The following is a 26,316-nucleotide window of genomic DNA, read 5'->3' as shown; positions in this document are numbered from 1 at the left end:
AGAGGAAGAGCAGAGAAGTTGATATACCAAGCTTCCGGCGCGATCTCTGTATTGATCTTACGTTCTAGAAGCTATATAAAAGCTCTTCCGACCTTGGCTCTTCTTGTCTCGTTACTTCCTCTACGATCTCCTCCCATTTACCAAATGTACGCCAAACTTGGCCATGTTCTGCCTTTCTTTCTCCCAAAAAAGAAAAAGAACATGTTCGTCAAATTTCCATCACCAAAACTACTGGCAAACTTTCGCATGTCTCTTTGTCGTCTTTGCTTTTCGTACTTCGAAATGCCGAGTGCAGCGCTGCATGCACTGTAGTATTTAACAAAAGTGGTCAAAACATGGTGGAAAAGGTTTTATGTCTTCCAAAGACTCAACTTTGCATTACCGCAAAGTCTACCTCGCCGTTCAGGAACAGTCTCCAAAACAGAAACACTCAACTGTGATGGCTACCTAGTCAAAAGTACTACTGTGGAATGCATGTCGAGTTTCAACATACCCTTATTAATACATACCGAGGCGACTGTCGCAGAACGTTATAAAAGCTCTGCCGGTTCCTCTCTTCCTACTTCCTCTACCCCTCAGTGCTCGAAGTGCTTTCCTCTAAAACACGTAGTGCACCTCTTGATGGGCTCTCCTCTTCGAAAAGGACAAAATCGACTACCGTAGTCTCCTTCCGCCTTTATTCCTCCACGTCTTTCCACCAAAGGGAACCACACACTGACGTATGATCCTTCCGCTTCTCTTTCTTCGAAATTTGACATCCTATCGCATCAAAAGAGACAAAAAAGCAAAAAATGTTCGGGAAGGCGACGATATTGGACCCCAGCCACTCCATGGCTCGTCTGCGCCCTGCTGTCTTCTCAAACAACAAATCAGTCTCCCGCATTTAGCATATGCGTGCGGTTGAGTGCTCAGCCCAACACCGATGGCATAACGGATGTTGGAGCGCGATTTACCACCGTGACTTCAGAGCAGTCTTGCAGGGCGCAGGAGAGCTGATATAAAAACCTGCGTTCCACCGCTGTCGTTGTCCTTTTCACTACAAAACATATTCCTCTATATGTCCAAAACGCAATCTAGAAACGCCTATGATCTGCTCGTCTAAAAACAAAAGACTACAAGCTCATGTCTCGGCGCTCTGCTCTCGACATCTACAAACTTTCAAGCACCCTTTGGATGCTCTTGCCGTCACGGACTCCGCTTCTTAAATAATCACGTCTGGAATTTCACATCACCTACTTGCTTCATCGGTGCTTCTGCCTTAAAATCAGTCAGGCGGTGTCACCACATGACTCAGACGCTCAGCTCTGATCTGTACTTCCAAAGATCCCAATGTCGAACTCTATGAAAGAAGAAAGACAACCTTCGCGAAGACATCTGAAAATGAACTTGATACTTATCGCATGCTTTCGACTAGCTGGTGTGGAAAAACGCGGGTTGCAGACATGGCGGCCAACGTCACACGGCAGCGGCAGCGGCAGTAAGGTCTTCTCTGTCTTTCGCGCTCGAGCCCGAGGGGTCTTCTCGCGAGGGTACTTTGGTTGTGTACATTGGGGGGGAGATATTCGGTAACGGTGGTTAGCGGCAGTAAGGTGCCTCTGTGCCACAAGCATTTGGGAGCCTACATTCACTTTTTCAGGCATCCCAAGCAATCGAAAAGATGATATCGTAGTCGAAGTAATGCGGTGTTCTGCCTGGCCGCAATTGACCCTGCCCAGGTGGGGGTTCGTTTAGGCGGCCTGTGGTATTTCTCTAGACGCCCGCAATCGACAGTTTTCGACGACTTGCCTGATAGGGAAATGCGCTATAGCCACACACTAGCCCAGCAGGGTTTAGCACATCCTCGCGCTCTCATCCAGTGCTCCAGTCTCCAGCCACCAGACTTTATCACTCAAATAACCAGATTCAACACGATGGCTTCTACAGCACAGTACGCTTGTGGTATCTGCAGAGAGCGCAAAGTTCGGTGCGATCGCGCGCTTCCAAAATGCAGACGGTGCGATCGTCTCAACCAACCGTGTGGTTATCAAATGCACTCGCGTCGCACACGCGACGATCAGCTCAAACAGCTTCAGGAACGGCTGGCCAAGACGGAGGCTCACCTTGCTCTTACCACTCAAGATCTATCTCCGACGACCACACCTCAGGCGCAACCAACTCCTATCTTAGAGCATACGGCTGCGAGCACTCCGATGGACCTGGATAGTGCCAGAGAGACGAATGCAGTCGTTGCAAATGGTTCATTGGTTCCGGACGTTGATTTGTTCTCTTCTTTTGCAGAAGACATGGAATCACATAAGACATTCGACTGGATGAATCAGCCGCTGGCGGCGCTCGAACCAATGGATGATTTACTTCTCAATCAACCTCAGGAAGCGTCACAAAGCACCTCAAAAGAAGACATGTCTCCAACCGATCTGAGTTCGCTGCACGATCGCTACTTCCAGTCCGTCCACTATTCCTTTCCGTTCATAAACAGAGATAAGTTCATGATTGAGCCAACGGTGAGCGGTGGCCCTGCAGCGAGTGCTTTGGTCTATGCTGTTGCGCTTGCGGGCTGCTCTTACACTACCCTTGAAGACTCCGAACGACAGTCGACATGCTACAACCTAGCGCGTGATTACGCCGAGAGATGCGAGCGAGAAGACTGCATGAGTGATCTGAACTTCATCCAAGCCTTGCTGTTGATAGGGCGCTTTGAGGCTACAAGCCAGAAGCTGGAGAGGAGTTGGCTGACACTGGGACGCGCCGCCATGCTTTGTAGGCTTTTGAGGCTACATCGAATGGACGAAGTCAGCCATGATCAAAATACTGAGAGCGGAGAAAGCCAAAATAGCCCTCTTTTCAGTTTGCCGCATACTGAAGATCCAGTGCTACTGGAAGAGCGACGGCGCACATTCTGGGGCTTGTACATATTGGAAAGCTACGTGAAAACACGTAGCGGATTACAGTGTCAGCTGGGAGACGTCAAGGTGCGGAATGTGAATCTCTATGCCTTTAAGAGACTGACACAGTATTCAGGACTTTCGAATCAACTTACCATCGCCAGGGCTTTTGGATTCGAATTTAGTACCGCTCAAGATGCCTTCTGTTCTAGACGTGGGTACCGAACCCGGTCTCGAGCTATCATCTTACGCTGGCTGCGTTCTAATGGTCGAGTTGGCCTTACGCTGCTTCGACCATGGGCAACAACGTGACAGACCAGGTTTCTGGGACGACTACTACGCCCTAGTCAAGAAGACTGATGACCTCTTCGTTCTCCTCAAGCGTCATCTCAACGCGACTTCCATTCGTGAAGATCCCGTAGCATTCAGTCTCTACATGAATTTGCGCGCGACTGAAATCTTCTCTCATGAATCAGCTATCACAAAGAGCGAGGAACAAGGACTACCGCCATTGATGATATCAGAAAGTCAACGTCGCTCTACCACCGCCGCTTTCCAAATATGCAGCGCGGTAGGGCTCAATCTGCCATCGCCACGCAAGGAAAGTAGCGATATCATCTTGTTGCAAGCGATCTTTATTGCCTGGCCTTTGACTATGGCACTAAAAGCATTAAACCGCGAACTCGTCAGTGACGGGGCAAAGGCGACTACCAGTGGTGTGGTCGCTTCAACGCGCCTACTTTTCGCGGCTCTAGATCACATTGAAGAGTCGGAAGGATACTGGCACCAAAGCGTGACGCATGTTGGGGCTAAGCTGCAAGAATGGGAAGAAAAGAACGGGTTGGAACCAGTAGCTCTGTGAGAACGTTTTGTCCCTTCTTCGATGCACATAGCGGGAAAGCGGCGATCTTTGCACCGCAACACCTTATGACTACGAGAAAGATTCTGGCAATTTGCATTTCGTTCGACAAAACCCCGACCTTTTCCGTATGATATCCTCCGATAGATGTTCTGCTTCTTCATTCGACCGTCATCGTTTCGACACGTGAATGTCCCCAGGAGGTAGTCGGTCGCTCGGACTCCGTGTCCGCGTCCGTGTCCGCACCTTACATCACCTCTCCTGCTGTTATAGTCTCGTCGCCACACATCGAGCTCATTTCTGTTCTCCTTATCCCTTTTACTCCTTACGACTTTCAAGATTTATCGAGATTGTATCTACATCTGCGAGCGAAAGCCCCGTGCCATTAAGAACGGATTGAAACATTCACATATGAACCGCACAAGTACACAACCGAGCCCGAACGACTTGGCTCGCGAGAAGGATGCAGGATCGGCGGATCTGAGTACTCAGAGCGCATTTGCTCATGGCGTCACTACAACCAACGGGTCAAGTCCTCGCAATATCCATGGTTGGAAGGTAAGCAAGCCACCGGCATCTATACGTATATATGCCATTACATCAGAATGAATGCTAACACAATACGTTTTCTTCCGCCTAGTGGGCAACCGCATACTCCGCCATGCTATCAACAACCCTTCTCTTCGCGCTCGACAACACCATCGTCGCCAACATCCAACCAGCCATCATCGCCGACTTCGGCCATCTCGAGCTTCTAACATGGATCGGAACCGGCTTCGCCCTCGGCACCATGTTCATCCTGCTCTGGGGAAAGATCTACGGCGTCTTCAACATCAAATGGGTTTACATTTTCAACATCTTCTTGTTCGAGGCTGGCAGTGCGCTTTGTGGCGCGGCGCCGAATATCGAGGCGCTTATTATTGGGAGGGTTGTTGCGGGTGTTGGGGGGTCGGGCATGTATTCGGGTACGCTGACGTATGTGTCTGTTCTTTCGGATGAGAAGGAGAAGCCGGCGTATCTTGCGGGGAGTACTGTTGTTTGGGGGATTGGCAGTGTCTTAGGCCCAGTGGTGAGAATAAGCCTACAACTCTTTCCTTGCTGGATGTATGCCAACTTTCCATCATTAGGTCGGCGGCGCCTTTGCGGCAAGTAGCGCCACTTGGAGATGGGTATGTCATTTCGTCATTCCATCTTCGCATTCTTGCCATTGAGGCTGATCGTTTGCTAGGGGTTTTACGTCAATCTTCCCATTGGCGCGCTCTTCGCACCCGTGTACTTCCTCCTATTCCCCAGTATCGACCCCTATCCGTCCAAGACGCTCACCGAGAAGCTGCGCCTTGTCGACTGGGTCAACGCCGTCATCTTCCTCGCTGGTTCCGCCTGCCTAACCGTCGTACTCACCTTCGGCGGGGTCATCTACTCGTTCAGTTCCGGAACTGTCATCGCGCTGTGGACCATCACCGGTGTCCTACTTGTCGTCTTCATCATCACACTGAAGTTTCATCCGCTCGTTACCAAAGAGAATAGACTTTATCCACTGCATTTCTTCAAACAATCGACATTGATTAACATGCAGCTTCAGGTGTTTCTATCCTCTGGTATTATCCTGGTAAGCTGCTTCCGAACAACGATGAAGTCAAGATGCTAACCTATCCCCAAGGCCATGACTTACTACATACCCCTCTATTTCCAATTCGTCAAGGGTGATGGCGCACTCGAGGCCGGCGTTCGTCTCCTACCATTGATCATGTTCATGGTCTTCGCGTCAATGGTGAACGGCTTCTTGATGCCGAGGTATGGCTTGATACCTGTCTGGTATATCGGGGGGAGCACACTGGCCCTTATTGGCACGGCTCTGATGTGTAAGACTTTGCATCGCATCCGGGTTTTGAGTAACTTCACTAACGTCTTTCGCAGACACCGTCGATGAGGCTACACCCAATGCCCACATCTATGGCTACAGCATCCTCGTAGGGGCTGGCACAGGGTGTTACATCGTCGCAGGTTTTGCCATCGTGCAGTCTTTGGTTCCTGTTCATGAGATAGCCAACGCGGTTGGTGCCATGACCATCAGTCAAGACCTCGGTATGGTTCTCTTCCTCGCCATTAGCGGCAGCCTCTTCCACAACGTAGCCGTCGATAAAGTTGGGAAGGCACTCCCGGAAGTCTCTCCCGCAGAGATTGGGAACTTGATCGCGGGATCAAGCAGCAAGGCCTTCCAAGCACTTTCCGACGAAGAAAAAGCTTTAGTCATTCCCGAGATAGCCAGTGCCATGACCAGCATCTGGGTTTTCTTTCTTGCTGCTGCTGCACTGAGCGTGGTATGCTCCATTCCATTGCTAGTGAGTCGCCTCCACGATTTGGCTTTCTTCCGCTGTATGATGATTGCTGACGTTCGTGACAGAAAGTCAACCTCGGCGGCAAGAAGAAAAGTGCAGTGGTCACTGCAACGTGAGATAGACTGTGACTGGAAGTGAACATGTCAAGCGAGGGCAATCGTCTCGATTGGAGGTGGCTTCCATTACAAGATGTACTTTCCTCTCCACCGTCAGAACAAAAAATCGTGATCTGTCGTACTCTCGGGTCCCCGATGAAGATATCAACTCGTTGCGTAGTTTATCTTTTTCCCTTGATCAGTGAATCATTGAACTACACAGCGACCACTTCACGTATCGGCAGCGATACATGAGGCGTAGGATTTGTGATACTGAATTCGGATGCATCCGCCTGCGATCCGCCCTGGCCGACTGGCGAAAGGGGTGGATCCAACAGGCAACCAATAAAGAAAGAGCGGCCGTTTGTGTCCGTTCCTGCCTGCCTTCTCATGGCTCCGGGGGTACCGACGACTCTTGACACACTTTTTCAGATTAGGACAGGCCTTGGGAACGATCGCAAAATGTCAATAAGAAGAAAGACTACGGATGTTTGATCGGAAAATGATGTAGACGACGAATGCCAAGTTGAAGAAGCTATTGATGGTTCCAGCGAAGTGGAGCTCGAACTCCGCGCGGGAGCCCCACATTTCCCGGTCGGCAGAACCTTCCGCCGCCCAAAATTTCGAGCCGTCGCAGGTACTTTCCAGCGCAACTTCCAGATCTGACTCTGCCACAATTTACTCGCCTCCAAACACCCGTCACGATGTTTGCCGTGCCCGGATGGAACGTTGCCGCGCAGGTGAAGACTCAGGTCGAAGTACCAAAGCCGAAAGACTCTACAAAACCTGGAAAGAAGGCGCAGAAGAGGAAGGAGAAGCGCGAGGAGCAGCAGGTCAATGCAGACAATCTTGCAGAGCAATGGGAAAGCATAGCCAATGGAAAAGGTGCGGAAGTGGAGAAGACCGAGAAGACCAAGAAGCCGGAGGCAGCAACTGTAGAGGCGACAGATGAGGCAGCGCAAGACAAGCGTGGAAAGAAGAGGAAGAGGGGAAAGGCTGGAGGCAACAAAGACAAGGAGGCAGATGCAGAGGGCGCAAAAGACGTGGAAACGGAGGCAGCGGCGGTAGCTGAGCCTGCAAAGGCTAAAGCAGATGCCACGAAGTCTGCTGAAGAGAAACCCGCAACAGCCGACAGCGAGGCAAAGCGCGAGAAGAAGAAGCGCAGGAAGGAATCCAAAGCCGATAAGCTCCTCGCCGCAAACGCAAACGGCACGAACCCCGCCTCCGCGACTCCAGTCCTGGAGAACCTCCTTCCCGAGCCCAAGGGCCTCACACCTCTCCAGCGATCGATGCGCAGCAAGCTCGCCAGTGCGCGATTCCGTCACTTGAACGAAGCGCTTTACACAAAACCCTCTGCGGACAGCGCGTCTCTGTTCAAGGAAGACCCATCGATGTTCGAGGACTACCATCGCGGTTTCGCACAACAAGTCGAAGTATGGCCATCGAACCCCGTAGACGGCTACGTAAACAGCATAATCGTACGAGGCAAGCTACGGAACAAGGACATACGAAAAGACCGAAGAGGCCCACCAAAGAATGCAGTTCGCAGAGGCCCCGGTTTTGAGGAAGAAGAGACCACAGCCATCGCACCTCCCCGCGGAGACGCGAAGCCTCTCCCCCGAGACTTCAAAGGTCACTGCACCGTCGCCGATCTAGGCTGCGGAACAGCCTCGCTATCCTACCGCCTCCAACCGCACCTCAAATCGCTCAACCTAACCTTCCACTCCTTCGACCTATCCAAACCCACAGGTCCCTCAGCCGACCTCGTAACCATAGCCGACATCTCCGCGCTGCCCATCTCCGAAAACAGCGTCGACGTAGCTATCTTCTGTCTCGCACTCATGGGCACAAACTGGCTCGACTTCATCGACGAAGCATACCGTATCCTGCGCTGGAAAGGCGAACTCTGGGTCTCGGAAATCAAATCGCGATTCGGGCGTGTGGACAAGAAGAAGGGAGGTGTGCCTATCAACTCCATCGGCTCCCTCAAGAAGACTATGGACAAGAAACCTCCCAAGGCGAAGAAAGCCAAGGCAGATAAACCACCCGAGGAAGGCCCTGTAGACTCGGAAGACGAGGAGGAACTCGCGGTCAATGTAGATGGCCAGGAGGGTAAAGAGGGAACAGATGTTTCTGCATTTATCGAGGTGTTGCGGAAGCGCGGATTCGTTCTTGATGCTTTACCCGAGAGGCCGGGCGATGCGATCGATTTGAGCAACAAGATGTTTGTCAAGATGCAATTTGTCAAGGCAGCGCATCCAAGCAAGGGCAAGAACGCAAGGGAGGACCAAAAGGCGGGGGCTGTGGCGCAGAGGGGTGGAGGTATGAAGTTTGGACTCAAGGGAAAGAGGTTTGGTGCTGGTGATGGCGATGACGAGGGCGATGCTAAGGACGGCGCGGTCCTGAAGCCGTGCTTGTACAAGATTAGGTAGACCTGGGAGTGCATTGTTACGATAAGAAGCGCGTAGAGGGGCGTTGAAAGCCTTTCTTCATTTGATCTATCTTATCTTCGTAAAACTACGTTAATGCATATGAAGCTTCTTCGCTTCTAATCCTGTTCCCTGGTAATACATGCATGCTATCGATGCCATGTCATGAGTTCGTCAACTCATCTCCTCATCATCGAGACTCCTTTGAACTGTTCAGATCTTTCCAAAGGGTTAAATCTTACTGAGTGAGACTACAGCGGGTGTAGGCGAGCGCCATGTGATCCTGATCTTATGGTGCTGTGGTCGTCTCGTTGACTAACCACCGAGAAGGAAACTCGCGGCATGTTCGACGTTGCCTCCGAACATCTCCAGTGCTTGTATGGCTTCCTGTTCTGAACAGCCAAACATGCCAGTGAGTTGCTGGATGTTTTCCTGAGGGAAGTTGCTTGTGGGTGCAGATGCTACGGGCGCCTTGGACGCCGTGGGTTGGGCTTGCGGCTGCGCTGGTTGAGAAGATGATGACGATGCTCCAGCATTTGAAGGACCAGCTGCAGCGCTGCCTTTCGGTCGAACAGCACCAGTCTTCGCACCAATCTCCTCTCCGTTGGGACCTTGGACAGTTGGCTCGTTCATTTCCGCCTCCTCAAAGCTCCTGGGAATTTCCGACTCGTGCAAGAAGGGGACTTCTTGACCCTCGAAGCATAGGGCGTTCTTCTCGAGATCGATCTTGGCGCGGTAACGCTTGAGCATGTCCAGACCAAACAGCAGGTCGACGTCCTTGCCCTCCATGACTGTGAAAGCGCAGGGCATGACCGCACCTCCTATCTTGATCTCGGCGTGATGTACACGACCCAGAATACGGGCCGTGCCGACACCGCGTGCCATACCGGCATATCGGACGTCCATCAGGCGCATGATACCACATCGCTCGGCGCAGTCGGGGGACATGATAGTGGCCTGGGCGCCAGAGTCGACGAAGGCCTTGACAGGCACGCCATTGACCTCGGTGTTGACGTAAAGCATGTGTACGCGCGTGAACACTGTGACATATTAGCTTCCGTGGACACAGCCCCTCACTTATATATCCCATCGATATATCCGCCGGTCGAAGTTGACATACCTTCAGGGTTCTCGTCGTATGCCTTTTGGAGGTTCTCGACTACGCGGTCCTGGCGGATGATGTCTTCTATCTTTCGTTGCGCCTCCACGTTGAAAGGGTCTTCGTTGAGGAGGGCAATCTGGTTCTGACGCTCGCGCTCCGACTCTTCGGCCTGTCGTTGCCTCATGGCATATGTATCTCTCCAGCGGGTGGGGTCGTTGACGGCAGCGGCGAGCTCCGGGTCGCCCTGGCGCAGCTTGTTCATCTGCTGGGGGTCGTTGAGGACAAGCTGTCGCACGCCTTCTGGATCAGGTTGCGCGGGCCTGCCCGGCTGCTGGAGGTTCCTGTTTGGTCGAGGTGCGGCGCGCATCACGACGGCCAGCATCTCGCCATCCCGTATTCCGGCGTCCTCTAGTGTCTGTGTGTCTACGGCTACCGGCTGGCCGTTCAGGTAGAGGCTCTGTGACGCGGCGGGCAGGCTGGTGTCGGCCTCGATGAAGCCCTTGAGGTCCTTGACGGTGCTGCCGGGGGGCAGTTCGAGCGTCAGCAGGTCCGTGTCGGCCTGGGTGCCGGGCGCGGTGATGGATATGGTGACGCGAGGCCTGGCGGCGTGTGTTAGCAGCGTGCTGGGGGTGGTGGCACAACCACGGCTCCGGAATCGACTCACATGGTGGTTCGGAGCGGGCTGGGGCGTATGCGGGCACGTCTGGATGAGGCCAAAGAACGTGACACGGTGGGAGGTGAGGTTGGGTTGGGCGGGTCGGGGCAACGGTGTCTCGGTGCGCAGGAGCTTATAGGAAGGAGGCACTGGGCCGTGATGGTCTGGTCGCAACCTGGGACTGGAACGGGCCGGAGGGTCCTCGCAGTGAGAGAGGGAGAGGGCACGTCAGTCGCCGCCTGCTGGGCTGGAAGGGAATGGAACGTAGTGGAGCCGCGAACCCAGCGTCGGATGAATCAGCGATCAGAGGGCACAGGCTGCATGTTGTGAGAGTTTCGCCTAGGCCACCAAGGCTGTCACTCGTAATATACCAGCAACGTCGGGCTGGGGCGTAGGCGTCGGCGCGCAGTCGAAGGAGTAGTACTACTGCATCCAAACCACGACGTTGGCGGTGTAGGCCCAAGCATGGCCACAGCAAGCGGGGCAGCCGATGCGCGGGAGAGGCTAGACGATGCAGACAGTCGCGTCGATATAAATGAATACCGTCTCTGCTTGGAGCCACGGCGTGTCTGCCATGCACTTGTCCTGGGCGGACTATGCGGCGAGCCTGGTCACCATCTCCGCGGGGGTGCTGTTCATCCGGGAGCATACCCAGACCTTACTCCAGCTACCTGGATAGCATAATGTCTGGGATGCTTCAACTCCTGCCCAACGCATGCACGAGAATCATCTGGCCGCTGCGCCCTACGGCTAGCCCCTGCAAAGGATTCCGTGAGCTGTAGCTCCATGCCACCAGGTGTTGCCATACCCCACCGACATCATCCTACTGCACGTCATGGTAAATCCCATCGCCACACCATCGCTAGTCAGGGCATGGTCGACAATCCACGAATCCCGCCATTACAAGTTATTGCTTTTTGAGACGCAAGCAGGAGTCTAGAAGAGTGAATCCCATACCAGCCATAACACACGCATATCCCCGCCTGCTCCTTTGGGCCATCTGCCACCCAGCTAACCCGGAACGATCTGCAACGGCAGGCGCGAAGCGAACCGCTAGTAAAGGCGGGGCTGAGGCCGCAGAGAGTCTCGTGAGTCCTCCAGGAACCACGAACCCAGACTCACCACTGCACTCCGGCTTCCTATAGTTGCATCAACCGACCCTCCTGCCGTACCATCATCATAACAACGCTCCATCTGACCTGTCGCAACTCACCGCCAAGATGCCACGAGACTTGCTAGCAGACAAAAAGACGCTCGATGGCATGCCCGAACTATCAAGAGAGCCTGAGACCGTCGCTAGCCCAGAGTCCGTGGAGCAGCAATCGAGTTTGGTGCCTCATCGCAGTTCCAACATCGCCCAGGAGGGGAGACTCAAGCAGATGGGCGTCCGGCCCTACGCTTCATTGCTGAACATCGACGACCTGGATGATTGCGATTGGCTCGAGCATGCGGCCTTTGATCCGGTTGAAGCTGCATCGCGCGAGAAGGTGAGAACGATTGCTTTCATCGACGTTATCTCGAACACCATGGTCAATGCCTGTATTTTCTGCTCAGTGCCACCATTGGGCTCCGTCAGGCACGAGCCATGCGCTCTTCTCCATAACGATGTTACTCAAACCACCAAGTGCGCACATTGTCTTCTGCCCTGTTTCCTATCCATCGTTTCACGAAACACCAATATACCTCTTACGTCGTTCATCGGGTTCAATTGAGTTTGTTATGCGCTGGTCGTTCGCTCTTTCCCCTTCCTCGCTCATGTGCTGCGCTCTTTCCTTCCGGTCTCTTTAGATTCCGCGCTGACCTACCACAGCTCGAGTACCGTCTGCGAACCTGTGGTGAGCTCTGCAGTGGGCTCTTCTCTTCCGCCTATCCCACCACGTCAGGACCATTAGGCGAGACCATCAAGTTGCACTCCTTCCCATCAATAGACTCAGCAGACACAGACCGGAAGCGCGTGATAATTGGTCACATCATCTCAACCAAAGCAAACTCACCCCTTGTCACCGATGACGCGATGGACTATCCCAAGGACTGGAAAACCAACTACCAACTCACGCCAAATGTAGGCCACAACGAAGACGGTCAGACAGTTTGTTTGCACTCATTATGTGTACACCCAAACTTTGCGCGCAAAGGGCTCGGCTCGATATTACTGCAGAGCTACGTACAGAGGATCAAGGATTCGGGTGTGGGTTCTAGGATAGCGCTCATCTGCAGAGACCGGTATATACCGTTCTATGAGAAAGCGGGATTCAAGAAGATCGGGCCTAGCAAGTGCCAATATGGTGGAGGCAACTGGGTAGATATGGTGCTTGACTTCGAGGACAGCGGGGATGATGGTTGGGAGTACTAACAGATATGCTCCGATAAAAGCGGGCCTTCTACAGGCTGGCATACAATCACGTCCGTAGATGTTTGAGCGATTCAAGAGCGTGTGGAATGGAACAAAAAGCATGTGCAAGATTTAGATGTTCACGCGCACTGTATTCGCTACACATCTGTCGTTGACTAATCGCCCATTCAGCCTCGCTTATTAAACCAGCCTGCTTAGCTCCTGCTCTCAGGCTTCGTTCAGCCGTAGGCAGCTGCGCCTCAGCCTCGTCTCACTCATCGACCCCGTCAACATTTCCCTCGCTTCTTTATTCTTTTCCTCCTTCCTCCCTCCTTCTGACTGCACTGATGCGCACCATGTTGCACTTATTGGCGACCGACCCCACACATCGTTTCCCATCATGTCCGCCCTATACGAAGACACTCCGCTCCACATTGATGCCAGCACGAACATCCGACTTCTCAAAATCCTCCCGACGAATGACGAGACGACTCCAATAGCCTGCGCCCTCCACGTTGTTGCTCTCCGAGAAAATCCTCACTATACTGCACTTTCCTATGTCTGGGGTCCGCCTACGCCTTCCCGAGAGATTTTTGTCAATGGCAAGCCTTTCACCGTACGAGAGAACCTCTGGAACTTTCTTAATCAAGCACGGAAGGAAGAGAAAAATTGTCCTTTCTGGATAGACGCTATCTGTATTGATCAAGATAGCAATCCGGAGCGTACCCATCAAGTCTCTATGATGGGAAAGATATACTCGGAGGCTCAGCTTGTTTTGGTTTGGCTTGGGAATTCCACGAAGCATACTGCAAGATGGAGAACGTTGTTCAGCACTTTACTAGCTTTCGACATTCTTAAGCTTGCAGAGCAGGAAGCCTGGTGGGAAGAGAATCTGGAGTGCATCAAAGAGCTATATTGCTCACCCTACTGGAGCCGAATATGGATTGTACAAGAATACGTTCTAGGCAAAAGGATTAGCATACGATTTGGTTCACACGGGATCACTCACGATGAGATGAGAGGGATTCGTGATCAGTATTTCTACATACATTCTCACAAGGATGATTTATGCATGATACTGGATAGTCCTGCCACGCGAGTTCAACGACTTCGAGATAATAACCTGTCTATTCGTGATCGTGGAAAGGAATTTACACTTATCTTCGAATCCGTGATACTCGAGTTTGCGGATTCGGGATGTGCGGACGTGCGAGACCACGTGTACGCATTGTTAGCCCTTTGCGATGGGCCTTTGATCATTCCCGACTACTCGAAGTCGCCACTTGAATTGTTTGTTCAGATCCTCCGAAGGGCAGATGACACTTCACTGGAAGGCGGAAGACTTCCGTATGAAGACGAGAGAGTTCGTACCATAGAGTACTTGGGCGAAGTTCGCGAGTTACTAGGGATCGAAGATGAAGAATTGGAGAAATTGGACTGTGAGACGACGGAGCTACTGTATAGATGGTCATTCGACTGTTCGACTAGCGGAACTAGTTGCACAAACTCACATTGATCAGCTCCGCAGGGAGCGTTGGACAGTCATGAGGCTCAAGTCAGTTAGACTGTAAGAAATCACAGAGCATGAGTATCGTAGCCGGTCTCGTATCATCACGCTCTTGGTAGTATGCTAGACATCTACGCGTACTCACTCCTATCCACCCACCCCGGCTGCAACGCCTTCCCATCAATCTCACCAAAAGCAAAGCCACTTTCATATCTCGCATACTCAATCAACTTCAGCGTATCCAACTTGGCCCCGGCCTCAGTCTGCGCCCACATCGCAACACTCAATACATTCTCCCCCTTCATGTTCAGAATACCTGGAGGAATGGGGTAGCGAGTTTGAGGTCCAATGTGGGGAACGTATTTGCCGTACTGGTATCCGTTGACGAAGAGGAGCATACGTGCGATGGTACCTTTCGGCGCACCGAGTTCAATGCCGATTGGAACATCGAGGTCGGAGTCGACAGAGAGGGAAAAGGTGGTTGTGAACCAGCGGATACCGGCGCCTTGGACGCCGTCGGCAGTGGGACTGGCGTCTTCCCAAGAAGAGGTGTCGAAACCGGGGAGGTGCCAACCGAGACGTTCGCCGTAGAGACCGCCTTCGTTCATTGGACCGCGCACGGGATCGATGTTGCGCTCTCCACCTGCGTTACCTTGGATCTTCCATTGGTCGAACGAGACGTTCGTGTTGTTGCCACTGAAGAGCTGGGCACCTAGTATACCGCGAGGATTCTCGGCACCAGCGGGGCCTGTAGAGGTTTGGTCGTGACCAGTGTAGTCGGTTATCACGGTCAAGACGTTTCCTTCGTCCTTCAATGTAACATTCTTGAAAGAGAGCAAGGCTGTTGTCGAAGTGAGTGATGTGTTACCTGGGTGGTAACCGATCGATTGACCGTTGAGCCAAGCACCCCATCCGGCCGCTACACCACCCTGGACTGTGATGTTGAGTGATGACGCGGCTTTACCCGAGAAGTATCCACGGTAGATCTTGGCGCCGGTGTAGTACTTGTAGTCACTGCTGAAAAGCACGGGCAGAGTGAGTGGTTTCACTGGGCTCAGGGTGGTGTTCTTGTTGGCTACAACCCAGTTGCTGTCATCGTACGAAGGTTGTATCTCAGGCGAAGACCCAGCAGCCTTGAAGTTGGAAAGCTCTGGAAGAGCGATCTCGCGGTCTGCGGTTCCGGCGATCTTCGCAGTAAGAGAACCGTAGGGAGTCTTCGTCGTAGCGAGCTCCTTTCCATTCCAGGATATCGTTTCCGCCTCAGAGCCAGCGTATACCTCGATAGTCGTCGCATTCGCATTGTCACCAATAACGGAAACTGTGCCGCCTGCTGCACTGGCTGAACGGATGAGATATGGCCTGAGCACGAAGATCTGGTGGTCGGGTGTGACGTTGGGGTCATCTGTCGTTGATGGCGCAAAGAAGGTCCATGCAGTCGGTATATCAAGCATATAAGCAAGAACGCCGTTGGAGAACTCAACGACTGTCGCACCCTTGCTTTGGGTGTACGAGAAGCTTGAGTAGGTGCCATTGGCCGGCTTACTCGCAAGGTCTGACTCCGCACCGTATGCCTTGAACGTTACGTTACCCTGCGATTTGAATGCGAACTCTCCTTTCTGACCTTCGCGGGTGTAAAATACGAGGACGGGTCGATCAAACAGGCCATAGGTAGCAATCTCGGCTGACGAGTAGAGCAGCGTTTCGTCACCCACAGCGTAGTCGGTAACCACCCATCGACTCTGACGGCCCGCAAGCTGCATGCTCGGGATCTTGACATCGCCCTCCGATGTCTTGACCGTTATAGAGAAATCGGTAACAGCGCGGGTACGAGTGTTGTTGTTCTCAGCAAGGTAGAACCTACCCTCCGTATCGCGGCTCTTGAGCTGCCAAGTCCAGATTGCGGAGTTGTCGACCGCGTTTGCGGTGCCGTTGTTCTCCATAAACGTGTTGTGAAGACCCTTACTGACACGGATGAAGAGTGCGAGAAGTTTGTACTGCTTGAACTTGTCGCGGACTTCTCGTGTCTCGCGTAGTGGTGCGTCATAGTCGTAGCTAGTGTATACAACGGGAGCTGCAGAATGGCCCCAGTTCGTGCCTCCGTATGCCATGTACAAGTTCAGGAGGCTAGCTCGCTGTCCGATCAAGCCCTTGTAGAAGACATCTGCAAATTCCGGGCTCTGTTCAGCCAAACACTGGTCGAAGAAGTAGCCACCCCATGGCTGAAACCATCCACCTTCGAATTCGGGCAGATACTCTGGCTGAGTAGGTGAGACCTCCTGAAACCACTGGTAGTAAGTCCTGGGTAGGTTGAATCCAGTGTCGAGGTTTGTGCAGCTCATGCCGCCAGGGTAACTATCCAGACCGTAAACGTTGATCGCGCCGCCAACATTGTTGTAGTCAGTGGACCAACTCTTCGACCTGAAGCCCTTCTCGTTGTGTGACAAAGGTACGACGATGCCTGCGTCTTTAAAGGCGGACTTCAACTGTTCCATGTAGATGACCAGTGTGTTCTTGGCTTCATAACGGGTTTGTTGCAGTTCGTTCTCGACTTGTGCTAGGATGACAGGGCCGCCGTTGGTGATCTGGTTCTTTGCGATGATCTCGCCAACTTCCGCTATCCATTCCGACCAGGCTTGTCTGTATGTCTCATCCGAAGTTCTGTACTTGCCACCACTTCCGTCGCTGGTCCATAGAGCGAAGCCACCTCCATTTGTCTCGGCGTTACAGTACGGTCCTGGTCGTGCGATTACGTATAGTCCGGCTTCTTTCGCCATGTCAAACAGGCGTTGGATATCTTTTCCAGGTGTCGTAAAGTCGTATACGCCTTTCGATGCTGAATGGTAGGACCAGAAGAAGTAGATCGAAACGGCATTCATCCCGTTCGCCTTGAACTTCTGGAAGACGTCGAGCCATAATTCGGGGACTGGGAGGCGAGCATAGTCTGGTAGATGCGAAAGTACTGTTAGCATTCATCACATTTACGATATATTCACACCAGATTTCCAACGTACGGAATTCTCCACTCATGATCATGACGCGCTCGCCATTGACCATGAGTGACCCGTTATCCCACTCAACGTCCGTTTGCAGGCCATTATCGGCGGCTAATACACCAAAGAACAGCGAGATCGCGACTGCAAACAAATGAAAGAACCGCATCTTGACTTCCTCGGTGATGAAGAAAAATCAATGAGACGCGACGCGACTTTTGCTCTACGACATGGCTCTCGAGCTCGCACGCAGCTAGCCCGTGGACTTCAGCCGCGGCCAAAGATCACCATCCGGACCTGCGCGTCGCGGAACGATCTCATTGACGGTATAATGTTCGCCATGGAAAAAATGCTCAGCGGGGTAATATGCAAGGTACTAGGCGACCCCAGATGTGTGGCGTTTGCGGAGGCGGGTGGAACGTCATTCGCCCGAGATGCCGAGGGCGCGTGAAGGAAGCTTGCGCCAGCGGGAAGGTTACCACAACGGGAAGGGAGGAAGTATGTGGACGTCATGGAAGAACAAGCCATGTAATTTGCACCCTATGCTGGTGTTCAGTAAACACGTATAGTGTTGTCAGGAGACGTCGTGAGGTGGCTGGGAATAACGCAGATTCCCAATCTATGGCCGGTGGACGTACTAGCCATTTGCGGCACGCTACTTCACACGATGGAAGAGAGCTTTCCCACACCACTGCGCTGAAGTGGGTTGGAGCAGAGTCAAGCCTTTTAGTTTCCGTTCTTTCCGAGGCTTGTCACGCAACTCTGGCTATGCATTGACATTTTCACGAGGGTACCTTCGAACGACATGCTTGGAAAAGTGGAAATCGGGCGGGTCCCACTCATTGGAGGATTTTCCGAAACAAATCTCCCCTGACCACACCCACGCACTGAACAAGCGTTGCGTCGAGCGACCAAGTCCCTCTCATCTCTTCCTCTTTCTCTCCACTTAGTGGAGGATCTCGAAACAATCCCTCATCTGTCAGTATGGAGAATCTTGAATCGGGAAATTATGCCTCCGTCAAGTGTAGATTCAATGTATGAGTAATTGGCTGGTGGCCAAGTCATTCATTCGCATGTATCATTACCAGGAATTCGTATATATGTGTGGCGTACCAAGCATGTAGGCCAAGCAACCAAGCACTTCACTCGCTCTTTTAAGCCTTTCTTCAAATCAATCATCTTTCACAATGGTCGCCTTGACTCTTGGTATCTTCTTCACGTCGCTGGCGGCGTCCGCTGTGGCAGCCCCAGCCCCGGCCATCACTCCTGCACCCAAGCCCGAAGTCGTGAAACGTGCCTCCAGCTGCACCTTTTCGGGCTCGAACGGAGCTGCTGAGGCTTCTAAGTCGCAGTCATCATGTGCTACCATGGTCCTCTCGGACGTTGCTGTTCCTTCAGGCACTACTCTGGACCTCTCCAGCTTGGCTGACGATACCACCGTCATTTTCGAGGGTACCACAACTTGGGGCTACAAAGAGTGGAAAGGGTAAGCAATATCCAAATACAAATGTATGAGATATGCACTGACTTCATGAACCAACTCTCAGACCTCTTCTTGACATTCGTGGAACCAAAATCACTGTCAAGGGTGCTGAGGGATCCGTCCTCGATGGTGACGGTGCTCGCTGGTGGGACGGTGAGGGCGGAAACGGTGGAAAGACCAAGCCCAAGTTCTTCTCCGCACACAAGCTCACCGACTCCTCCATCACTGGCATTACCATCAAGAACCCTCCCGTTCAAGTAGTCAGTATCAACGGATGTGACGGTCTCACCATTACCGACATGACCATCGATGCCTCGGAAGGCGACAAGGACGAGCAAGGTCACAACACGGATGGTTTCGACATTGGCTCGAGCAGCAACGTCATCATCGACGGTGCAAAGGTCTACAACCAGGATGATTGTGTTGCCGTGAACTCTGGTACCGTATGTATCCCCTGAGGATTGAGACGATGACACCCGCTGACAATACGGATAGGATATCACCTTCAAGAACGGCCTCTGCTCTGGTGGACACGGTCTCTCCATCGGCTCTGTCGGTGGTCGTGACGACAACACGGTCGATACGGTTACCTTCTCGAACTCCGAGATCACCAAGTCCGTCAACGGCGTCCGCGTTAAGGCTCGCGCTGGCACGACCGGCAAGATCAACAAGGTCACCTACGAAGACATTACCCTGTCTGAGATCTCCAAGTATGGCGTCCTCATTGAACAGAACTACGACGGTGGTGACCTTCACGGTGACGCTGATACTGGTGTTCCGATTACCGGTTTGACGCTCGACAATGTCACTGGCGATGTCTCCAGCAGTGGCTACGACGTCGTCGTTACCTGCGGAAAGGGCTCCTGCACTGGCTGGACCTGGACAGATGTTTCCGTAACTGGCGGCAAGACCTACGACAAGTGCTCCAACGTACCCAGCGTTACCAAGTGCTCGTAAATGGTAGTTGTAGCCTTTTGTGGTGATGGCTTGAGCCTTTCTCATCTGGGGTGACGCCCATTTCATTTTCGGTTCTGGCATGTCGTCTGAGCTTCGCAGTCATTCCTTTTGCTGCGCTGTAAATATCCTTTTCTCTTTTGCATCTTCAGAAGACCGCAATATACTCTTATTTTGAAATTGTATGTGCAACGAATGCCTTCCGCAAATGAATGTGTTTGATTTAATGTAGCGACGACGCGGTGTCAGATTCGTGGGTGTTTGGCCATACGAGACCGTGCTGATGGTTTCTACTGTCAGCGGCGGAGCCGGGCGTCGTAGAACTGGGCGGATAAGCGACATGTCACGAGATGGAATCCCAGCGTGACTGAGATCTCTTTGGCACGTTAACCAGCGGATATAGAATTGGAAAGAACCTTAAGAACATTTCCTGTATCAAATCAAGTTACCTTGGTTGCATTGGCACACTGTTCTAGACGTTGATGCGCTACGTCATGCCCCCAAGCTTCCGGTCGTGGAGCCGACGCTAGAGCGGCTCGCGGCGGCAGCCACACCAACGCGCGCGTTTCCATGCCTCATCACCAACTTAACGCGTTAACGAGACGCGTCAAAATGTACCTCAATTTCATTATCAGCCTGTACGAAACGCTACGTCGTCTCCGCCATCTTTACCACACTCCTGAACTTCACCCGGCTAATGCGAATTCGTGTACCTTGCTTCTTCCAAACCTCTCCTCCCAGAGATCTTCTCATTAATCCCATAGCGATGCAGTGCCTCTTCCGAGCCGAAGTACTTCACGGTCTCCGTTACGAGCTTCGCGACTGCCACGACCTCATCTTTTGCATCCGGTGTGACCTCTTGCAATGTTCGACTCAATCTCTTCAGATTCTGGATTTGCAGCTCGATTCCGTCTAGGCTTGAATGAATGATGAAGCTTAAGGTTTCTGTAGGGTCTGGTTCACCGCTGATATTCTAAGTCAGAGAAGTTTCCGTCGACGTCTCGAGAGCACATACCTGTCGTCATCTCCGTCCTCGAATAACGTCTCGTCGTCGGTCTCAGGAAGCTTTTTGAACTTCAGATCCTTCGGCTTGGCCTTGAAGCAAGCGTCGTGTAATTCTGCCACCAGATACAACAGTCGGTCTAGGCTTCGCGATGCGGCGTCCACGACTTCTCTCTTATGCTTATCCACCGTAGCCATACCCTCGAGGTTTGAAAGATGAGCCCACACTTGCAGATCGAAAGCAAAAGCTTTAGTGTGTTCTACTATCTTGTCGAACGTGAGATCTTGAGGTTCCGCAGCCTCAACATCCATGTATGGAGCACACGTGCTACTGATCTGGTCCAGTTTGTTTTGTAGCGTCGCATATTGGTACTGAAGTTCCGGCCGTGCAGTGGGTGATCTTGGGCTAGCGCTCGGGCTTCGCTTCACCCTAAAAGCCAGATCGCTTGTGGGCAATGGAGGATTGTCTTGGTGGATTTCCACTTTGATGCTTGGTTTCTTCTGGTGCTGCGGCTTGCCTTCGTACCTTACAGGTAGTTGACTTGGCAGGACTGGCTCGTTGGTCAAGTCGTAGCCGGAAACTGGTATCGCGCTGGGCCGGACCTCCTGAGTGTTGTACCGTCGTTCTGACCTTCTGTCCCTTTGACCAGCTTCTGAACTCGATCGCATCCTCCCAGTAGTTTCGAAGACGGGGACGCCGAGTCGGTCAGGCGTTGTAGGAGAGTTAGAAATTCGTGGAGATGAGGCTGTACCATGCCGACTGTCATGATAGCGTTTCATTTCTTGTTCGCGACTCCTTCGATCCCATCTCGCCTTTTCTTCTATGGTATCGACGTAGCCTCCTGAGCGCGATCGAGTATGACTGGGATTCCGATGACGTTCGTCGACTTCTAGGAAGTCGGTTGAAATGGTCGCCATCGCACGGAGTCGCAACTAATGGAGGAACGGAGATGATCAAAAGCTTTTTACGTGGTACGAACAAAGGCAGGCATGTGTGTATAACGAAGAAACCTGCTCTGTGGTATGCATGGAACGTTCTGTCTGGTACTGCGCCCAGTGTCAAGAGAAATTTGTCAGTGGGGTCGAGAACTCAACAGAAATGAAAAGATGTAGGAATGCCACGCTCATATGAACAGTGCGACCCAATTGCCTGATCAGGCAGCTGACTTCAGACGCCTTTGGGGGCCGTTGGGGGCTGAGCACCACCAAACGGTAACGTCATCCCTGTGCCGCTATGCATGGAGCCAATTCCGACCAATGTCACCTCAATACCCCACACCAATGCCGGCGAGCTGATGTTCGCATCTGTTCAGCCGCAATAGTTCGTGGGTCATGAGGCCGCCCATTTAATGTCGAAAATACATCAGGCCGCCGCCTCTAAAAGATGGCCCAGCCCCCATCCGACCGCGCTGATATCCTGGACTCGCACTACATCTTACACGAAATTGCACCATACAGTTCCTGCACTCAGCAGCTATTGCTGTTACACGACTCAAAGTTTTCCCGACTGTGCCGCACGCGAGTCTACTGCTCCTTAGCGTCATAGAAGATATATCTCAACCGCATCTTCAACGCGACCCAACACTCCAGCTGGACGAGCCATGGCTGAAGTTCTTGGCATTATCTCTGGCCTCTATACAGCAGGACAGGCTCTACACACCTTCGCCCTTGAAATCAGACAATGGAGACGACTATCCGAACGACTCTTCGACATCAAAGAAGGGCTTGACTTTGCGAAACTATCTCTAGACAGCTGGCAACAGAAATATGACATCCAAGTGCATCGACCCTATGTTCACACCAGGATCCTGTTTGGAAAAGAAGGCCACGAAAGGATCACAGCCACAATCGGTACTGTGAATGTGATCACCGGAAGTATCAAGACCGACATCAAACGAGTCAGGGGCCTTGCCCTTGATTTCGAGTCTAGGAGAGGATATTATGGAGAAACTCAGCACTTGAGTAACGAGGATCGGGTCAAGGAGTGTCTTTGGAGAATTCGGCACAACACCACATGGTCGCGCAGATTCGAGTTGAGCGTCCTTGGAAAAGCGAACGATCTAGAAGAGCGTCTCAGGCGATTATATCAAAAGCTTACCATGCTCGAACGTTTTACCGACTTTTACCTCGAGCGAGAGCACGCAGAGATCTTCTCGGAAGTCAAGCGACTCCCTGGACGGCGAGTGATAATCAAGGTCGGAGACGGAAGGACGGATACGATACAGAGCAGGGTTCTGGACGCCGTTCGCGCCCAAAAAGATGCTGAGCGATTACATCGATGCAGCGACTCCAGCCGGGACAATCGACTACATCTCGGTTTATCCATCCCTCGCATTCATAAGCGCGACTTCGCGTTCTTGCTCAACATGAATGGGGCAAGCCATGAGATCATCGTCCATCCTGTGACCCTTAAAACTATCTACGAACCAGCTTTGGTGCCGAAGAATTTCGCTACTGCTGTGTCAAGTCTTATGAACAGGACACAGGATGACTGCTATATGATACCTCCTTTGTCAACATCAGCAGGCTTCACGGTCAAGAATCCACCAACAAACCTTCTCTCTGACTTGCAGTACAAGGAAGCCCTATCGAGTGTGATTCGCGATCAGAATGTCTACCTCGGCTCACAAACGCTATACTCTCAAGACCAGAATGCGATAGCGACTGGCATCGCCCAAGGCTGTTTCCGATTGATAGGAAGCCAATGGTTGTCATTCCTCGACTGCTCGAATGTACGTTGGCGGAGAACGAAGGATGGGAAGTGGGCTAGCATGCTGACCGCAGCGCCTGGCTCCTCGATGACAACACGTACCCTGAACCAATGCTACCAAATGAATCGCCAAAGGAGAGATGATCGCGATCTCTCCAAGCACATCCAAATCTTCCGCATCGGACTCGTCCTCGCCGAGATAGCGCTCAAATCACCATTTTCGTACATTGATCTTGACACGGCGACCCATAAGACACGCTTGTACATCAACGATGGCGAGGAGGTCAGCGCTCACGATGTCGCATCGCAGGTCGAGTTGAGGAGCAACATGTTATTGGGAAACATGGTGTTTTTCTGCCTTAATGTACTGCAAGACAATGATGTTATGGCGGAGAAGAGCATCGAAAGTAGCTATTATCAGGATGTACTCGGGCCGGCGGAAGAGCTGGAAAGGTTCTTCGGGGCTGACAGGCGAAGAGGTGGCTTGAGTCCAGGCTCGAGCCCAATGGGAAGTGGAGCGAACACGCCAAGATCAGCTAGGAGCTCATATGTGTATTGATGTTGCGCTCGCTTTTGCATCGTCTTCTTTTCCCTTTAGACCTCTGCTCCATAGTGTTGTCTGATGTACTTTCCGCGTCACCACATACGATTTCAATGTAACAATAATCTTAAATGACATCAAAGTCTCAATGAGGAGTAGATTCCCATGAATGCGCTGAGTACTGAGCACCAACACTAGTGGGATTCAGCTGCCAAGTAGCGCGGACTTCAAGATACAGCACTGGTCAGCCGTGGCGCTGTAGTTAATACCGAAGGACACGACATACGAGTGATGACTGAGTAGTATTCTGAGCGAGGCGCTGTGAATGGGAGATGTAGCTTCCTGTTGAGCAATTGGTGAGACGATCAGAGACAGGTGTGCCAGGCTAAAGCACCGCGTTGAATTTATACCAAGACGCCTTCGCTATGCATTAGATACTAGGTAACATGAGAAATCTCTTCCGCAGACTGTTCGTGTTAGACGGCGAAGGTCTGCTCATGCTTCCTGGGCCCCAACCCCCTCTTCACACCATCCTTCAAACTTTCCCAGTTCACACCATCAATCCTGCGTCCGCGTGTGCCCATATCAGACGCAACATCACTCAGCTTGCCTGTGGCAATCCTGCGCATCATAACCAGATCTTGTGCGCTCTGGAAGGTCCTGCCTCTGCCTTCAGTCAGGAACTTCTCGATGAACTCTTCTTCGTCTTCACTGAACGGCAATCCCGCTAGCTCAAACGCCTTGGCATCTCGCGTGTACATCTCGTGTTCGGGGTCCTGAGACCAAGGTTGGTGATCTAGCGTCTGCTCGATAAGGATCTCTAGCAGTGGTCGCTGCTCGTACTCCGGTCTGCTGTGAATCCACTGGTACATCTCCGTGACATTGCGACCTGCAAGGTATTTGGCGAACTCGTCCCTGGTCTTCTGATCCTCCAGCGGCGGCCGTACGCAGTTGTAGTATGCTAGCGCCAGTATATCATCTTTCGGATCCCTTGCCATGCCCATGCTGCTCACTTTATCCTGCCCCGTCAAGAGGGTGTACATGATCTCGTCGGGGAAGGTAGGTATTATGCCGGGGTATGTAAGGTGTCCGACGGCGGTCGCGAATTGGAGGTGGTCGAGGAACCAGAGTCCTTCAACGAATGTCCAGAATCGCTTCTCGAGATGTACGTCTTTCGCGAACGATTCAGCTAGCTCTGTCGCTTCGTGGTGTTGCGCCGATAAATCTTTGAGTAGGTAGAATACAAGACAGTGCTTATTGTGTAGTGTGGTGTTGGAGGAGGTTATGCGCTGATGGAGCTCTTGAAGCTGTTGTGAGCTTTTGGGCGGGTACATCTTGCTTCCTATTTCCAGTTAGCATTTAAAGAGGCCCAACAGTGTGCGCGACTTGCCCTTGATGTTTAGGAGTGTCAGCAGCCGTTCGAAGAAGGTGCGCCCGCCGAGCGCAGTCCGGTATGATTGAATCTCTTGAACAAGGCCATCGTTGTAGTGGAGATTGCGATATACCGCGTCAAAGTCCTCAATATCAAGCATGTTTAGTGTGGAGCGTGTTTTGCTGGGGTGAAGGTAGTCGGGGTCTGTTGCGCGCGAGGTTCTCGATGGGTCGCGCACGTCGATGTTTCCAGCCGCCGCGCGGTCACGTGGACTATTCGGAGACTTGGCGCCAAGCCCATCACGATGGCATGAGCGAGACCACACAGCAGCCAGGCGTTCTTGAAGCTCGCAAGTTTGATACTCAATATATTTGTGAATTTCAAGAACCATAAAGCTTAGCGAGATTCGTAGGGTATTATTGATTGGCTGACGCGCCCAACAGTTCGTTCTGCTGGTTGGCACTACGTCCAGCAGACTGCATAATAATAGCTCTCCAGTATGCGTGCCTAGTCATGCTATACAAAACGATATTTCGTTGCATAGGGCGTAAGCTTGAATCTTGTGTGGGCATCTAGGTGTCGTCCCCGAGCATGTCAGATTGCATGTACGACCTGATCAAACAGACGTAAATCGCATGAAGATATCGAAGTAGGTATTGGAATGACTTCGTGTAAGCCATCGGTGATGAGACTGATGAAGGGTATAAGTCTCAAGTCACTGCCACGCGTCAGTTCAATCCATCCACATCATGCCATGGCTGTCGTCCTCTTCCGGTGGATAGATCGTATGACCCGAGTTGCAACACGCATGGTAATGATTCCTCCTCGGCAACAACAAGCAGCGATGTCGGTCTCACACTTTCCGAAAGTCCGGATGTAGAGTATGTAAAGATATGTCAGACACTTGGCGTTCGGCATCAGATGATGAAGAATCGCTGTCGAGGAAGGTATAGTTGCGAGGCCCAAGCGAATGGATGCCCGCTGGCCCCACACCTTTCGCATGTTCGCGATTTACACCTCGTAGGATCGGTGACGGATTTGCCTCAAGTGCGCTTATTGAGTAC

The 26,316-nt window shown here is 52.2% G+C and overlaps 9 protein-coding genes across 9 annotated transcripts; 5 read left to right on the top strand and 4 right to left on the bottom strand.

Moving 5' to 3' along the window:
- Positions 1-4,402: 4,402 nt before the first annotated feature.
- Positions 4,403-6,196, top strand: DEP3 (Efflux pump dep3; the record flags this gene model as incomplete). The annotated part of the gene is made up of 5 exons (XM_051470478.1): positions 4,403-4,810; positions 4,970-5,350; positions 5,402-5,603; positions 5,659-6,062; positions 6,146-6,196. 5 exons carry the CDS (start codon positions 4,403-4,405, stop codon positions 6,194-6,196), a joined length of 1,446 nt encoding a protein of 481 aa, XP_051325966.1.
- Positions 6,197-6,879: 683 nt separating this feature from the next.
- J4E85_006237 (uncharacterized protein) lies at positions 6,880-8,607 on the top strand (the record flags this gene model as incomplete). The annotated part of the gene is made up of 1 exon (XM_051470477.1): positions 6,880-8,607. The coding sequence occupies one exon, from the start codon at positions 6,880-6,882 to the stop codon at positions 8,605-8,607; it is 1,728 nt and encodes a 575-aa protein (XP_051325965.1).
- Positions 8,608-8,919: 312 nt separating this feature from the next.
- DDI1 (DNA damage-inducible protein 1) lies at positions 8,920-10,828 on the bottom strand (the record flags this gene model as incomplete). Its single annotated transcript, XM_051470476.1, has 3 exons — positions 8,920-9,644; positions 9,725-10,305; positions 10,800-10,828. The coding sequence occupies 3 exons, from the start codon at positions 10,826-10,828 to the stop codon at positions 8,920-8,922; spliced, it is 1,335 nt and encodes a 444-aa protein (XP_051325964.1).
- A 753-nt stretch (positions 10,829-11,581) lies between these two features.
- Positions 11,582-12,714, top strand: J4E85_006235 (uncharacterized protein; the record flags this gene model as incomplete). Its single annotated transcript, XM_051470475.1, has 2 exons — positions 11,582-11,848; positions 12,172-12,714. 2 exons carry the CDS (start codon positions 11,582-11,584, stop codon positions 12,712-12,714), a joined length of 810 nt encoding a protein of 269 aa, XP_051325963.1.
- A 1,617-nt stretch (positions 12,715-14,331) lies between these two features.
- J4E85_006234 (uncharacterized protein) lies at positions 14,332-17,359 on the bottom strand (the record flags this gene model as incomplete). Its single annotated transcript, XM_051470474.1, has 2 exons — positions 14,332-17,141; positions 17,212-17,359. 2 exons carry the CDS (start codon positions 17,357-17,359, stop codon positions 14,332-14,334), a joined length of 2,958 nt encoding a protein of 985 aa, XP_051325962.1.
- A 1,018-nt stretch (positions 17,360-18,377) lies between these two features.
- On the top strand, positions 18,378-19,630 carry J4E85_006233 (uncharacterized protein; the record flags this gene model as incomplete). The annotated part of the gene is made up of 3 exons (XM_051470473.1): positions 18,378-18,676; positions 18,738-19,116; positions 19,169-19,630. The coding sequence occupies 3 exons, from the start codon at positions 18,378-18,380 to the stop codon at positions 19,628-19,630; spliced, it is 1,140 nt and encodes a 379-aa protein (XP_051325961.1).
- A 691-nt stretch (positions 19,631-20,321) lies between these two features.
- Positions 20,322-21,298, bottom strand: J4E85_006232 (uncharacterized protein; the record flags this gene model as incomplete). The annotated part of the gene is made up of 2 exons (XM_051470472.1): positions 20,322-20,592; positions 20,643-21,298. 2 exons carry the CDS (start codon positions 21,296-21,298, stop codon positions 20,322-20,324), a joined length of 927 nt encoding a protein of 308 aa, XP_051325960.1.
- A 932-nt stretch (positions 21,299-22,230) lies between these two features.
- J4E85_006231 (uncharacterized protein) lies at positions 22,231-23,898 on the top strand (the record flags this gene model as incomplete). The annotated part of the gene is made up of 1 exon (XM_051470471.1): positions 22,231-23,898. One exon carries the CDS (start codon positions 22,231-22,233, stop codon positions 23,896-23,898), a length of 1,668 nt encoding a protein of 555 aa, XP_051325959.1.
- A 458-nt stretch (positions 23,899-24,356) lies between these two features.
- Positions 24,357-25,412, bottom strand: J4E85_006230 (uncharacterized protein; the record flags this gene model as incomplete). Its single annotated transcript, XM_051470470.1, has 2 exons — positions 24,357-25,222; positions 25,271-25,412. 2 exons carry the CDS (start codon positions 25,410-25,412, stop codon positions 24,357-24,359), a joined length of 1,008 nt encoding a protein of 335 aa, XP_051325958.1.
- Between the last annotated feature and the right edge of the window lie 904 nt (positions 25,413-26,316).

This window comes from Alternaria conjuncta (assembly GCF_024043145.1).
Source record: "Alternaria conjuncta strain BMP 0040 chromosome Unknown scaffold_8, whole genome shotgun sequence".
In the NCBI taxonomy this organism is placed as follows: Eukaryota; Fungi; Ascomycota; class Dothideomycetes; order Pleosporales; family Pleosporaceae; genus Alternaria; species Alternaria conjuncta.
This window is presented reverse-complemented; position numbering and strand designations above follow the sequence as displayed.